This window comes from Alosa alosa, chromosome 18 (genome assembly GCF_017589495.1).
Source record: "Alosa alosa isolate M-15738 ecotype Scorff River chromosome 18, AALO_Geno_1.1, whole genome shotgun sequence".
NCBI classification, from domain to species: domain Eukaryota; kingdom Metazoa; phylum Chordata; class Actinopteri; order Clupeiformes; family Clupeidae; genus Alosa; species Alosa alosa.
Window position 1 is genome coordinate 8,613,349 of NC_063206.1, and position 16,683 is coordinate 8,630,031.

Genomic DNA, 16,683 nt, shown 5'->3' on the forward strand with positions numbered 1-16,683 from the left:
TTGTCTGGCAAAAATGGGTATGTCTGCAAAAGGGATGGGTTGGTTTAAACAGATTTCAATGTGTAATATGTGATGGTATAATACCAGAAGAAGCTGCTATTAAGGTTGGAGTTCCACAAGGCTCCATACTAGGGCCATTACTGTTCACTATATATTTATATATATATGATATTTGTGAACATATGACTAATGCCAGTATGCACCTGTATGACACCATTGTCTATTGTTCTGCCCCTTCACCACTAGAGGCACTGAAAAAACTTCAAGAGGCATTTGCTACACTGCAAGAAAATCTACTTAAATTGAAATTGGTATATATATATATATATTATTCACAAAGTTTCATGTAAGATCATAGCCTCATTTCCACTTTAGGGCCAACAAATACAAATACAAAGGGTGTCATTGATTTTTTTTACTGGATGAAAATCTGTCTTTTAATCTCCATGTGATAAACTTAGTAAAGTATCTTAAGGTAAAGCAAGGCTTCTTTTATAGAAACAAAGCCTGTTTTCATTTAAATGCGAGAAAAACACTTGTTACAGCCACCTTTTTATCTGCTTTAGATTAAGGGGACATTTTGTAATTGCATGCTCAAAGACCGTGTTGCACTCATTGAATTCTGTTTATCATTCTGCACTAGGTTTTATAACTCTATAAGTATTGGGTACTCTACTCACCACTGTAATCTATGCAGTCTATCTGGTTGGCTTCCATTGTCAATACGTAGACAACTTCATTGGTACATTTTAATTTAGAAATCAGTTATTGTAAAAGCACCTGCCCCGTACGTAAAAGATTACCGCCCCTTTCGTTCGAAAATTCTAAAACAACAATGGTTTTTAATACTTTAAAATAAATAAATTAACCTTACAATTTTCAGTAGCCATGGTGTGTAGATTTGAACAAAATCTGGTTTGGTTCTTACCGGGGCTTTTACTGCCTGAAATATCCGGTTTTGTTTACCACGCTTGGAGTCTAGTGCTGGGCTGGTGGGTGCCCTATTTCCGCTCATTCACATGGCATCAACGGTTAAACCGAGAATTCTCGTCAAAAATTAAAATTCCACTGGAGCTTCAAGCGGATTTGTACACGCAACCTTACAACACTGTTTACAGCTCTTCGAGTCACAGTAAAATGACATTTTTGGTACATAGCTAATTTAGATATACTCAGGGTGCGATTTGTGTAAAAACCAGTGGGGGGGATGATTTTTAAAAAGAAATGAACGAACGATTCATAGCCTATGGCTAATAATAGCCTGTATTCATTTTGCCACCTTTGTAACATTTACCTTTATCTTAGTTTTAGTTTACCGTGATGTATGACTTTAAACAGCGAGTGTGCTTGGTATGATCAGCTCCTCTAATGCAGGGTAGGACTACGTTTTGACAAGCATACAAATTCACCTTGTTCTTGCCCCATCTGAAATGACTCCTCTACTTTTGCTGCCTCCATCCTTTCTGTATTTGTTGTGTAAAAAAATGTTGTATATGATGGCACTGAAGTCTTGAGTTAGTGAATTGGCCAACAGTGTTAGTTGGTAACCAAATAGCACACATTGCACTACACGCTGCGTACTGTAGGCTACGTGCATTCTCTCTCCTGCTGATTTGCGTTCAGGTAGCCAAGTGCGTAATATTGCAAAAGTGTTTATTGTAGCCTGCAGAAAATAAATAGCCTACAATTATACTGTCAGTTAATTGGCTACAGTGCAGTGAAGTTTGGAAAGTAAAGTTATAGGGCAAATTGAAGTTTTATGAAAATATTTTACGTTTAAATACCCATCAACATTCGTTTTTGCAGTACAGATTATTTCTGAAAGTTATTTGTCTACTAGGCATAGCCTACTGGCTGATTTATCAAACGAGTGCTTTCTCGTTCGTCCTCCGCAAACTACAGGTGTTTCGGTAGAGAGAGCCATTGAATAAGCGATGCCAAGCAATTTCTGTAACACTTTTTGTGACATTCAGCTAATATCTCCTCATTTAAGTTGCTTCGGACAATAGGCCTACGTTCTATACGTGGAGTTGTCCTCCATCTCAGTTGCATCAGTTTTCTAATGTTGAAGGTTCTAAAATATGACGATGTGCTTCACTGAATCCTTCTCGTTTTCTTTCATTTGTCCAGCTAACTTTTCCATTGAAACTAGCCATTTATGATGGATTACAGTCGACATTCTGAAATGTCCTGCACGATCAAGGCCAAATTAAGTTATCACGCAGCCACTGAGTCAGCTGCGTGAGTGCTGACGGTGACGGTGCGTTTCTGATGTCATCTTTCTTACCCATCCCCCCCTACAAATCGCACCCTGGATATACTTATGGTGTGGGTGCTTGCGTTTCTTTACAAATCCGCCGTCTTGGTTTGTATAGAAATGAATATTATGTGACACATGCACGTAAGAGGCTGGAAATAGGGTGTAAAGAGGGCGGTAATAGGTGTCTGTCTCAATGTGACTACCCTGGTTACACAAACGATGAATAATAACAAATATATTTTAAGTCTTTAGGCTGAACTGCAGTTATCTGAAGAGACTTACAAAAAAAATGATATCAAGTTGATTGAATTTCTTGCCTAAGCCCTTTACAAAGTTGTTTGACAAGAGATGCAGGCTAAGGATATATCATGAAATGATCTGAGTTGCTCAGAACTGTGCTGCTGTGGATCTCAGGAAGTGCCCACGTCCATATGCCCGAATGCAGAGATGCTGCCAATATCCTGCAAATAGGCAAGTGGAGGGCTGGACAGAGAGATGAGGAGAGAAAGACAGGTTTCATTTTCCTTCTGCTGCATTTCCTTCTATTTTCAATGCTACATCCATGCTGTTTGTTCTGACAGAAACCTGTAATGGTCATTCTTTCTATGACCGCTTTTGACCAATTTGGAGATCCACAGATACTGAAGCAGATGTGGAATGATTGTGTGTTTTTGAATCAGCTCTACAGAATGGTGCCCTGGACATTGCTAATAATACTCAGCACCACCTTTTGAGGAGCCCTCTGCTACTGAACACTTCGATGAATAATTGCATACGTGTCCTGACAACAGAGGTAATAAATAAGCAATAGACAACAAAGGCAAACGGGCTGTTCAGTTTCACTGGCTCCTCCAGCTAAAATTAGATCTGGAATGGTGTCATACCAACAACAGTTTTGTAGTGAGCCTGACCATGGCCAATACAATCAGGCAAGATGATATCAGAGAAACTGTCGACAGATCAGAAGTGCTAAGGGAGACTTCAAAGCACAAAAGAGTGATGTGTGTGTGTTTTTTGTCATCGCCTCCGATCATGTGTGTGTGGTTTTTGTCATCGCCGCCGATCATGTGGAAAAAACACCTCTTCCATCCAACACACAGAATGGCAGGAGCCATCTGCTAACCCCACCTAAGAGGAGCTACCGCTGTGTATGTGAATGTGTGTGTGTGTGTGTGTGTGTGTGCGCGTATATATGTGTGCGTATGTGTGTGCTTGCGCGCGTTTGTGCAGGCAGCTAATGTGTAAACAAGAGGACTGGATGCAAATACTTTTAAAGACAAACAACACTTTTTAACTGCCAAACAAATATTCTTTCTTAATTATTTCACGTTGTGTGACATATGCCGATATAATAACCTCAGCTTCGAAATCTGTCCTATTTCGCCATATGTATATAAAATCATCACAGACACATGAACTGAGCTTGGGATTTTTTCAAAGAACCATGTTTGGGTGGTCTTTGGCATACACTGATTTTGCATTATTTAAACAGATACATTAAGATAAAAAAAAGCTCACATATTCAAAATGGCAAACAGCTCCCTTTGACTCTGTGAAGTCTGTTTTTGTGCCTCCTGTTCTCTTCTTTCTAATTCCTCTCTGGGAACAATGCGCGGTTGCCTTGAGGTCATTTGCAGGTGTAAGTGTAAGGCTTAACAGTCTGCCACTGTTTGACACCATGCGTCAGTTAACCAATCTGATTAAGTCTGACAGCAGCTCTGTATTCACCCAACCCACTGCACTTATCTAATCTCAGAGTTTCACTGTGTGAAAGAGGAATTGTCGTCAGACTCCCACTGGAGTTTAAACAGTCACTGACGGAGGAGCCGAGGGACTGTAAATTCTGCTTCTCATTGGTGGGGGCTGTAAACGTGGCTGTTCATGATGTCTGTCTTTGTGGGAGTGTGTATTGTGGCAGCCTAGCTGGAAATGAGCCTCAGAGAGAGGCCTAAAGCATCTGGTATGATCCGCAGCCTCTGGTTGAAGGGCAGGGTGTTTGTCTGCATCACAAAGGTTTGAAGAGGATGAGGGGGAAGTTTTGAGGAGTTCCGGAGATTCAGAGTGTGTGCACGGAGCGCACTGTGTAGAGCAGAAGAGGGCTGCATGAATCAAAATGATTCAGTTGTCTTTTTTTCCCCTGCCACGACATTTGTCCTTCATAATACAATAACTTTCTCCAGCAGCCCCCCCCTCACGGTGGCCGTCTCTCCTTGTTTCTGTGTCCTTAAGGGTGACATAGAGATGTGAGCAATGGCGTCATCACTATCTCCACTGGTTGCCATAGTAACAGAGGGGCGAGGGAACAGGAACAGGAGCTGTGTGTAAAATTGTTTTGGGCCATCATTTCCTTTTATGATAGCTAACATGCAAAAGCCCCACAATGGCCCATCCTTTATAGACACTAAACAGGTAAACATATCCCAGTTCTGTTCTTCAGAGAAACGAGAAACAAAACAGCAAAGCAGAATGTAAATGTAAAGGAAATCTGAAATAAAATAGCTTATGTGACATAGAAAGACACTACACATTTAATATAAGCAAGAAAAGCTAAGCCAACCAAAACTAAACTGAGGACCATTACAGAAATATGGCTATTTTCCCATAGCCCTGTCTGACAAATCAAATATCAGTTGTACAATCACCCAGGACATTGAGGTTTAGAGTTTTTTTTTTGAGGTTTACTGTTTTCTGTCACTGTCTCGCTGTTACTGTGATGAGAGGACAGATTGTTTTGGTCTAAGAGAGGGTTTCTATGCAAAGAAAGAAGTACATTCTTCTCACATTGTCATTTGTCCAGAAACTGGAATGTATGATAAAGAGATGTAGTTATATGGTTGCATGATCCCTCTTGTAATTTGGAAAACACAGTCAACATATATGATTTAGGCCATGGCTTTCTGCTCTGCTCATAGTTATTTGATCTGCAATCCCCTTTTAAAGTGATACAATTTGTGGTTTGCTGTATTGCTGTGAAGATAAAAGCATTTTCTTGGCTGGCGCATTTTGGTGGTTATAGCTCACTTGCAGCACAACATATGGTATTTAATAATCTATACCATATATGAGATTAGAGGTGTTATGTTCACTCTACAAGTAATTTGTTTTTCAGTCTTCAGACAGATCTCTTTCCCAGCATTTCATTGGTTGGCTGTGTTATGTGTCCGGCAATTACGCTCACTCCCCGCAGGTTGGCTGTTTAAACACTGCTTTTTGGTGTTGCTTGTTTGATGTTAATGGCCCCATGCACCACCATTAACTCGACTTTCTGTTGCTTGTATTGGCTTGCAGGGGGTTTTCTGTTTATGCACTGCAAGGTTGTGCAACACAAAACAGCACTGGCCAGTATGTCGGTCTCTAAACTATGGCTCAGTCTAGTTCTGTGGGAATTGCAGACAAGAGAGGAGGATTTAATAGGTACATTGAGAGAGATGGACAACAAGTCTCCTTAAACAGTGTTGTTGATATTCTTTCCAAACACTACTGACGTTGGTACTGTGTGTATAACTATGGACCCTTATGATAAATGAGTGTAAAAAAGAAGACTTGGGACAACGTTTAGTGTATCATATCCTCTTGGACAGTAAAGAGGAGTAGTTATACTTTCCATATTTCTTGCGTATTGCTCATTAGCGCCTGGTTGTAGGGGTGCTTTAGGGATATATCTGTGGCAGCCAAACACAGACATTTAGTGGAAGCTATAGCCTCTTCGGTGACCTTCACAAAGACGTGAGGGCTGAGCGCAATGCCAAATGGGAGGGCTCGTAGCCCACACCTCGAAAGGCAAACCTGAGGAACTTTCTGTGGTTGTCATTGATCCAAAGGTCCAAGATCCAAATCACATATCATGTAATCATTAAAGTACATGGAACACCTCACTTGATCATCGCATGTCCATGCTTCAAGTATCCATTGAAACGTTTAGTTAAATTATACATGAACATTGACAAAGGATAAATAAAAATGTTGACATATTTTAGAAATTAGGGGGTAGGGTTACATTTTGTAGAATATCTAGAGTGTTTATCAAACAAATCATAAGCTTTTGATATCAAATTAACCAGCAATAGCACAAAAAAAGTTGTGATATTATCACTATGTTGTCAGAATTTTTTGTGAAAAAACTTTAGTGAACTGCGGACAGCGAAAACGCTGGTTAAAAAAATCACTTGTTGGCTATTCGCTCAAGAAGTAGTTGATATATTGCCAAATAAACATGCTAGTGATGCAGGAGGTCTTATACCAGTCAGTGTGATCCAAATAAAACCCTGTTGGAGCATAATGCCTACAGAATGACAACATCGATTTTAAAGTGTCGCGAAAATGGCAGTTCGAACGAAAGCACTAAATATGTCAAAACTATTTGACCGCACCATTTCCCAGAGTGCCACCATGCTTTTTATGAACCATCAGGGTCCCCTTGAGGCATCTAGCATAGTGGCTTGCTTTCATACCAAAATTCTCACAGAACTTTATTTTGTGCAAGATGCTGCTGGAGTGTACTCCCTAACATGGTTATAAACGTATGACCTTACTTACCATTTAAACTTATACACTTAGCTAGATTACATAGGCTACCTGATGTAGCTGTAGCCAAAATGTTACATTTACACTCATGTACACTTGGCATGACAATATAACACAATTACACATCTACCTAACAAACCAAAGAAGTTCCATGTGCTAAGTCATCCTTCTTAGTTTTGCCCTGAAATCACATCCAACAATGAGGTAGTATGGGTAAAGCATACATTTCCAGAATCCTTGGAGTCCAGAGAGTATTTCAGTTTCTGTCTTTTGTATCTGTAATATTCTTTGATGCCACAGGGCATAAAGAAAGTCTATAGTAAGCGGAAATTGTGGAGGGCTTCACCAATGTGCTTAAATAAAAGCTTAGGATGTACTCTTTAAGATGATACCAAACTTATACCAATATTATACAACACTGACAAGTGTCTTAACCATGGCTTCAACCAGGATATGCACCCGGCATCTAAAATGCGATTTATATTAGAGGGTGGTTTACTTCATTAGGTGATTAGATAACCACTAAAAAGCTACCAATCTCAGAGGTCTATCATATCAAAACATAAACTAGGGATGTGTAGGTATAAAAAAATCACAACTAGAATTTGCCCACCCAGATGGTACCGGTATCTGGTCTGGCCCATGGACTAATCAGCAAAGTTTTGAAGTGAAGAAGTGAGCTGTGGAAGTGTCTGTCTCCTCAGTAATCCCCTAGCAGCTGAGTGTGGATCGTGCTCCGTCTTGAGATGAAAAATGAAAAGGTTGCTTCGCTCACTTCCCCAGACTCTGCGTTTTGTTTGGCCCCGAGGCACCTGCATGACTCTTTGTAGACTTGATAAGAAAATAACAAATGCAAGAACTATTCTCGCGAGTCAGAACTGGTACAGTGTGTGGTTTGAGGAGCACAATATTTCAGTTCCTTCTTTGGAAATGTATTAAGTAATGGTTGCTGACTGAGGCTATGCTTTTTTAAATGTAATCTCATCTCAAAAAGTATATGTTTCTTTCTTTTTTTCCGATGCTGTGATATGTGGTTTGAGATTATGGAAGGCACTCACGTCAGAGTTCATTCTGCCCTCTGTTTCTTCACCTTTTTGTCCTCCAGAGCCCTGTGATGTCACCCCTACTTTTCCACCACTGTGAGCATTTTTGTCGCTGGCTTTGCATCATTATTTCTCTGTCCTTTTCTGCACAAGCTCTAGAACACTGCCAAGGTAGCAGCAAAACATTTTGGATTCAATTGAACTCCCACTACATTATAACAGTACTGCTGATCTGAGATCTCTACCCTACATTACTTTAGCCATATACAAATCCTCAGCATTGTGATGACTTAGTCAAATGTTGAGTGTGTATAGAGGTGTTGAGATCATGTTGTCCATTTATTAGATATAATGTTGCATAGTGGAGGAGAGTGCGAGGAGTGAGATGTGTGGTGTAAGCAGTACAGTGAGGATCAGTGAAGATGACATATCTGGGCTTGGTTGTCTTCTGACTCACTCTTCTATTCTAGTCAGATGCCAATGAAAGCCTCAAAGCTCAGCCTCCTCTTTTCTTTTCTTTTTTTCTCCTCTCTTCCATTCTGCTTCCTCGTTCTACCTCATCCTCTATGCATTTTTTTAGTCCTACCTACCGCTGATATCGCTCAAGAATCCCTTCAAGCAAAGGCTGTAAAGTCTTGCGTGTCAGAATAGCTTTATCCATCTCTTCCCAGATGTACCAGGGCACATCAACTGTCACATGGTTATTTTCTCTGTCTAACACAGTGTTGTGAGTTGATAGAAAATGCATTCATATTTAGACAACAGCTGGGACAGGCAGTAGAGTCATTTCTTTTCTTTTTTTTTTCTCTGTGTGTGTTCATGGTTGAGGAAATTATTTAATATCACACTTGGCGCTCATCCGTGAAGTATGGTGTGTTCCTGGAAACTCTGGCTTGCCTCCTGGGACCAGACAGATGATTCACAGATCCATTCCTGCAGAGATTATGTTCTTTTCACCGAGGGTTATTTTTAATGAGGTCAGTATAGTATCCATGTCAGTCCCTACTACAATAGCTCATCGTCTCAGTCAGGTCAGTTCCCAGAAAGTTTTTAAGAGATTAATTTGGGGGTTGACATGGGAGTGTCAGGCTAATTCTGCCTTAAAAGGCTGATGCTATAATTACTGTCTGGCTAGGGAGCATGCTGCAGCCTGCCTCATGTAGTGGACAGGATTATAAACATGGCCCTGGATGGGATGAACAGGGGGAGATGTGAGGGATGACAGAAAACTCTAGGAAATGTCTGGAGCTAGAGGTTGTCTGGCTCACATCGTGACTGGATCCTACAGACTGTAGGTGTTAGTGCAGTCTGTACCGTGTGTTTGCAGGACTGTGATGTTTTTTATTTCTTTATTGTGCATGTACAGCATGTTATCTGGGACAAGAAATCTGATCACAGTGACAAGTAAAACTAATGACTGTGTATAATGATGCCACAGTGTAATTGCATAGGCAAGATAACCTGATTGACTTGCATATACAACAGCCACAGCTCGTTGATTTTTGTGTGCTGTTTATGGGCAGTCAGATTCAAAATGAAATGCCAGTGATGATGCCTTGGTCTAATATGCAGGTTGCACTTGTGATGTAACTGGTAAAGTGTAATTGGTTTGGTAAAATGTAGTTTGTTTCCCAGCACACTAATTCAACCTGTGCTTGCATAGTTTCTGTGTTCACACACCTGTCCGGACAGCTAATGTCAACCAACAGATTTAGTTGACATTTTGTATTGTGTAAGAGGCAATGTGTAGCACATTGTGAGAGTTGTCACATGTAAAGTGTAAGTTGGGTCCAATGCAGGATGTGCCATAGGATGGCAACTGCAAAGAATTATCATTTCATTTAAGACTTACAGCGCAAGGAACCACATTTATGAATCAATAGAGTAAGTATGTGTGCATACAGAAAACTATAAAAAAACTTTATTGTGATACACCTGACTGCACTATACAATCCTTCACTCTTAGAAGTAGTATGTAATTTAAAGTGCCAAGTCATGTTTTTCTCCTTTATATTAAATATTTGATTGTGTCACATCTCTGTCACATTGAATATTTCATTGATTTCTTTCATTTTTAATTCTAATGTCCATTATCCCCCCCTTTGCATCCTTCACAGATGGAGGATGTGATAGCCCGCATGCAGGAGGAGAAGAATGGAATACCGATACGCACAGTGAAGAGCTTTCTAACCAAGATTCCCAGTGTCTTTTCAGGTATGACACCACTTCCTCTAGAGAAATAAAATGGCTGCAGAAAGAATGACTCAATGAGTCACTTCCTAGCTAGCCATTCAAGCTCATAGACTCACCATGTACTCAAAGTGTGCTAGTCATCTAGTCTTCATTTCACATACGCAGCAAGGAGGCTTAAACATACTGCCATTTGTTAACACTTGCTTCCAGGATTTGCACACATATTCTCAAATGTTTACATTTAGTTTGAAACTCTCTCAGTGGATTTACTTATTTCTGAACAAACAACAAATTATGTTATTTTGCAGACTCTCCTTTTTATCTTGACATCCCCATTACTATACACAAGAACCTTTTTGCCAAAGAGTACAAAAGCAAATTTGTGGTGTTTTATTTCACATTTTCTTTTCTCTCTTTTCACATCTCCCTTTTTTGTAAAGGAAGAAGTTCTTCTAAGCTGATCTGAGTTGGATCAATATTCCTAAGTGTGTACCATCGCCGATGTTTCATGTGTTAGAGCAGATGTAAAGTACCCACCCAGAGCAGCAAAGAAACAGATACATATTCTACTGTAGATGTCTTCCCAGCCCTGTCTGTGATTGAGTTATGCTCTGGAAATGAGTTCCCCTCTGGGACACTGCAACTGAAGAGAGTTCTAAGCAAGCTTCCTGTCGGGGTAAAAGTGCATCTTGGGAGATAGGAGGGGAGCTCTTTGAAAGAGAGCAGGGTCTTCTTCTCCCCAGGTCTTTTGGCGGTTCAGAGAGAGGCCAAATGTGCGCTGAAAGCTGGCCTGCTTACTCCAGTAAGAGACTACCGCCATCTTTGGCTCGGCTTTGGGGATTCACGTAACTAGGTCTCTCTGCTCCAGACAGGGAGAAATATTCCCAGGCAGTGAGACTTTAGTGGTGTTCTTTGTATTGTCCTCCCTCTGGGGGCCATCTGTCTGGAGCAGCCGGTTACAGGTGAAAACAAAGCTGTCTCCTCAAACAGTGTCCTCAAAACAGCTGTCTCCTCAAACAGTGCCTGAGTTGCATCCCCACAACGTCGTAGATTCATGAATGTTAGACATCTCCCAATTACTCTTTGTCAAAGCAGTGCCAGTGTTTAGATGTTCTAAATCCTGGTGTGGATTGCGAATTTGCGACTCTTGTTTAAATCAATTCCTTATGCAGAGTCCAAACTGGCCACTTGTAAGTAAAGAGGGGTGTAGAGTGGCGAAGTTTTAATGGCGGTGTGTGCTGACAGGGACACTAAGAGAGGAATGGGAGATTGGGATGAGAAAGACTTTGCTAATGGTTTCCAGCACTCTCGCAGACATGGGAAGATTAGCATGTGCCGCAATAACAATCCCTCATAAAACACCGGCAGCCATTCTCCTCTTGGTCGGCACCAGCACTGGAGAGTCTACTGTACCATGAGAGCCGTCAAAGCTCCAGCTAAGCCCTCTGTAGCAAGAGGAGCTTAGTGGGGTTTCTAAAGGTGGAAATCCATAAAAGAGAATGGCTGGGGGATTAGCACATAGTAATGTACATTGATAGCACTTCTATCAAATATCTTGCAATTTATCTAGGTAAAATGATAAGTGAATTAATTAATGATTGAAATAAAATTAATGTTGGGATTTAATTAATTTGGATGACAAAGGTCAGTTCAGGTCTCCAAATTCCAATTTGTGTATTTAGTTAATTTATTTCTAGTTTCAACTTTGTTAAAATGTCACAGTGCTTACTGGAAAAACAAAGCTAACTCTCGAAATCAAAGCTAACTCTCGAAATCGTGTTTTGACATTGTCTTAACTTGTGCTCACCATTTGTTTAAAAACATTTTGCTTCAAATATATGAGCAGTATTTTCTGACAGTGTTGGATGCAGCTAGTTGGTTTGGAATATGCTGTGTGCAAAGTTAAAAAGAATGTCCTTTACATCCTCCTAGAGAGAGTGGGTGAAGGGGGCATCCTCCTAGAGAGAGTGGGTGAAGGGGGCAAATCCTCTTACTCTTCTGCTTCAATATTCATGAGCCATCCCACAGCAACATTTACACAAAAATATTGTGAGCACTGGTACGGTCACTGTATTAAAGGGCAAGGGTGTGTGTGTGTGGGGGGGATAGAGAGAGTGTGGTTGTGTGTATGCCCAGTTATGTGGTGTACTGTGTGTGTAGGAGATTGTGTTGTTGCAGAGCGTTTTCAGTCAGAGGCTGTTAACATATAATCTGAGCTAATGGGGGGAGAGGTAGGTGGTTTGAAATAGATTGTGATCCATATAATTTGTCAGGGCTGGCATTTGAACACCCACGCCTCCACTTGAAAAGCATCTGTGTGTCAGAGAGGGGGGGGGGGGGGTTCTGACAGACGATCATCTGTCATTATCATTTATTTATCAAACACATGATCCTTTGAGCATACCAGTCTCAGACAGCTGAAGAGTTCCATCTTTCTCTGTGATTTTTGTGATTTCCCACCCCAGGTTCTGATATTGTCCAGTGGATGCTGAAGAACCTGAGCATCGAAGATCAAGGTAATGCAAATGTCTTTCTCCACACAGAACTAACTGACTCCCCCACAGGCCCTCCAGTCTACCAAAAGGCTAATGCAGGTGACAGACATGTCTACATGTCTGCATGAGGGCTCATCTCCTCAGGATTTCACAATCACAATCACTTGACAAGCGCCTAGGGGGGAATACGTTCAGTTTCAAACTAAGCACCCACACCTCCCACTCATCCTACTGGCAGGAAAGAACCATCCATGAAAGGAAAGACAAAGCAGTGTGTACGTGTATGAACCTCACACAAGTGTCAACTCTTTGAGGTTAATGGTAGTTTAAGTGGACTTATAGTCTCCATCTCTTTTGAGATGTTTAGGCCAGGAAAGGTGTTCTTTCGACAGGTAAGGTGAGCGATGCATTGATTTCTGTTACGTAACGGAGAGTATTTGAGGCTACCATACCCAGCAGAGACGAACATACTTGGAATATTTTGTGCTCTAGTGTGCGCTGTACCTCTGGAGAAGAGTGCATATATTAGCATGACTGTACTGTATGTCTTCCACTCTTTTGTGTATTTCTGTGAGAGTGTTTCTGTTTGAGTGTCTTCTGTTTGCCTGTGTGTAGGTGGATCGTGGAGATGCTAGTGCGTGTGTGTGATTGTGTGTGTGTGTGTGTGTGTGTGTGTGTGTGTGTGTGTGTGTGTGTGTGTGTGTGTGTGTGTGTGTGTGTGTGTGTGTGTGTGTGTGTGTGTGTGTGTGTGTCTGCGCTTGCGTGTGTCTCTTGTGATATGGCGGCAAGTTTCTCCTGCACGGAGCTGACTCAACATGTTCCCACACAACCTCTTTGTGGCTGTCTATTTGTCTCTCTCTCTTTCTTTTTCTCTTTCTCTCGTCAGTATCCCACCCTCTCTTCATCTCCAGCTTCCTTTCTCTTCCTCTCTCTCTCTCTCTCTCTCTCTCTCTCTCTCTCTCTTTCCATCTGTGTAGCACACCCCCACACCCCACATCCACACACACACACACACACACACACACACACATTTATGTTTCTTTGAGAGACGCTCTTCTGTCAGGCAGCGAATGAGGTCAGGTTTCTCAAGGACGGCCTGAAATTAAAAGAGTGATTTCCTGTCTCTGTTGCCCTATCAGTGACAAGGACAAGACGAGCCTCTGTGTGCTCAGTGCCATTAAAAGGAGCACCTAGAGAGAGCTGTTTTATTTGTGCTGCTCGCTCCACACAAGTCTCTATCTCAGATAGATACGAGCCTTGGGCTCCTCCTGTCTCAGCTGACTGGGCTGTATTATTTAGCATAGGGGGTCCAGCTCCTCCTTAGCTAGAATATTACCAGTTGAACTGGAATGGGTTGCATTTCTATCTAGGCCACAGCTCCATAATTTAATGGATTTATTATTGTTTAATTTATTATTGATTATGGTGATCTGTTGTACATGAATGCCCCATCAAAGTGTCTTCAGATGTTGGATGCTGTGCATCATGGAGCTTTAAGGTTCATTTCAAATTCCAGACCCCTCACTCATCACTGTACACTTTACGCCACAGTGAATTTGCCCTCTCTGTCAAATCACCGACTTACTCACCTCTATATCTTCATATATAAGGGCATTATAGGCATGCTTCCATGTTACATATCTGAATTTCTTTCTTTTACACAGAGTACTTATGGCTTAAGGTCTCAGAACACTATTTTATTGAATGTACCTCAAGCCCAGAGTTGTTCAAGAATGCTTTCATGTTTGCTGCACCTTCTGCTTGGAATGAACTACAGAAAACACTCAAACTACAGTGTCTAATTTCCTTAAATTATTTTAAAGGTGTTGTTAAAGCCATAGAACCAGAGTCCATCCAGTGCAAATGTTTTAATTAATGGCACTTTTATTTAATCTGGAATGCACTTGAGTTGTCTTTGCCTCTTTTGTGTTTGTTTTGTGATTGTGATGTGTAACTATTTGTTCTGCTATCTTGGCCAGGACTCTCTTGAAAAGAGATTTTATATCTCTATCTAATAAGACTAACCTGGTTAAATAGAGGTTATAATAATAACTAGACTGCATTTCCGGCGGGAACTGCGAAAGTGTGCTTGCCCTGGTCCGGTCAGCAACGTGAGCAGACAGTGGCATACGCTATGCTGAACCTGGCTTGATCCAGGCATTGTAACGGTGCCTTTCAGTGTTGGAGCAGTGGCAATATCCCAAAAGCTCTAGGAGAGGGCTATTCAACTATTGGCTTCTTGGGTTGAATGTGATTTGTTGGATTTTACCTTTGGCCTGCCTTCGAATTTAGCTTCTATGACTGAGATCAAATCAATAAAATAAAATGACAGCAGTGATTGGCTGCAAAAATAAATAATGTCACGTGTCTTGCGCCTCTCAAACTGGGCTATCAGGTAACCTACAGAGGAATTGAAATTATGAAATATGACCAAGGCATTAAAAAGCTACTTGTTTGTCAGGATACTTTTTCACTGATTTATTTTAAAAAAATATGAGCTATGAGTGTGAATGTTATATATTCCATCCCACAAATTATGTTTTACTGGTTTATTTGACAAATAATCTATATGGATTTGCTCTATAAAGACCGTTATGTCTGTTTGGGATTGTTTTGTGAGCCTGGGGTTGTTTTGAGAGCCTATTGATGTAGCCTATCTCAGAATAAAGGAATACTTCATATTACTCTAAACCACCGTCTGTAAATCAACTGTATACTACTGTCTACATTGCACTATATTACTTGACCTGTCTCTGTATGTTTCATCACCTTTCTATACTTTGCCTCACATTGCAACACAGCTCAGATCTTTGGTTGCTATGAAGGCCAGTCGTTCTAAATGGATGGTTGCTATGGCCAAAGGCCAGTTCTATCTCTGCCGTTGTCAAGCGGGCATATCGTAGAATTCTGATTAACCTTATCTTATTTAAAACATCTCTATTTTACTTATCCCACTTCCATACAGTGGGTCCCATTAAGAAGTGGCCACTTCATTCGCGCTTACCGTGATTCACACAGCAGCATTAATAAATTAATCTGTCACCATATGCCTATGCTTACGTTTGCAAAGAAAACATTTTAATTTGATCCACATGAAACGTTACATTTCATGTACATGTTGACAATGAGTAGGCTAGTTTTGGTTGTTGGTGGTGTTATTGCATCCCTTAGTTATGCCTACAATGCAAGTTCCTTAAGCTGTCACAGACGTAGGTGCTACTGTACTTTTAGGGCTAAAGTGCTTCGTGAATTACTGTTAGTAAAAAAAATAGCCTAAAGTTACACGTGACGAAGTTACGAGTGCAAGCATCTCATATCAAATGACCATGGCATTACGCTAAACAACATAAATCCCAATTAGCAACATACATCTCCTCCCTATAGCTAGCCACACAAGAAATGAATGATACTAAATCTCTGCTTAGCATGCTTCTCCGCTTAGCATTCTAATAACAGAAGGGGCACATTTATGTTGACCACTACAACATGACTCATTATGTCTGTAACGTTAACTGTATAAAACACTTACTTTCATAAAGGACGACACCATCCAGCACATGGAAACCGATATTTTAGGTTCTTGGCCACAAACTCAAAAGCGTGTCTCTCTGAAGCCCTGTTCTAGAATCTTTGCTCTGAAGGCTGTGTTGCTAGGCTTGACATCAAATAAACGAAATGATAGTCTTTCAGTATTAAATGTGTAACGTGTGATTCGAATGGATGTGTGTGGTTTGCAAGAATAAACAAGAAATAACATTTCCAATAATTTCCCATGATAAATTACATAATATTTGCACCTTCCTTACTTGTGAATCTCACACCGTATTTCAAGTAGGCTACACTAGTGAAATGTAATACAACGTTGCTACCTAGCGTTCAGATAGGTAGGCTATTTAACATTAACGTGACATTGCTTGTTTATTCTTTCGTCAACCCCATGCTTTTAGGAAAACAATCTTTTTATCATAGTTCCCTCTTCAATGAGCGATTACCAGCTCGTTTTTTTCTCTATTATTCATATTAATACGTAGCCTATGGAGTGCTGCCGACCACTGTTCATTACATGGCCCAGAATGCCTTGCATGTCTTTACAACAAAACAACACAGTAAAACCTAAATGCCCGTAAACATATGCATTTGCATACTTGTAACATTTTTAATAATACTC

The 16,683-nt window shown here is 40.7% G+C and overlaps 1 protein-coding gene across 3 annotated transcripts in view; it reads left to right on the plus strand.

Moving 5' to 3' along the window:
• rgs7a (regulator of G protein signaling 7a) overlaps nt 1-16,683 on the plus strand; it is a 49,818-nt gene that overhangs the window by 18,757 nt on the left and 14,378 nt on the right. For all 3 annotated transcript variants that reach the window (XR_007196516.1, XM_048270006.1, XM_048270005.1), the window contains exons 3-4: nt 9,945-10,041; nt 12,486-12,536. Coding sequence is in view for 2 of the 3 variants with exons in the window: in XM_048270006.1 (XP_048125963.1) it covers nt 9,945-10,041; nt 12,486-12,536 (148 nt within the window). In the remaining variant the exon portion in view is untranslated. The remainder of the gene's footprint in view (nt 1-9,944; nt 10,042-12,485; nt 12,537-16,683) is intronic.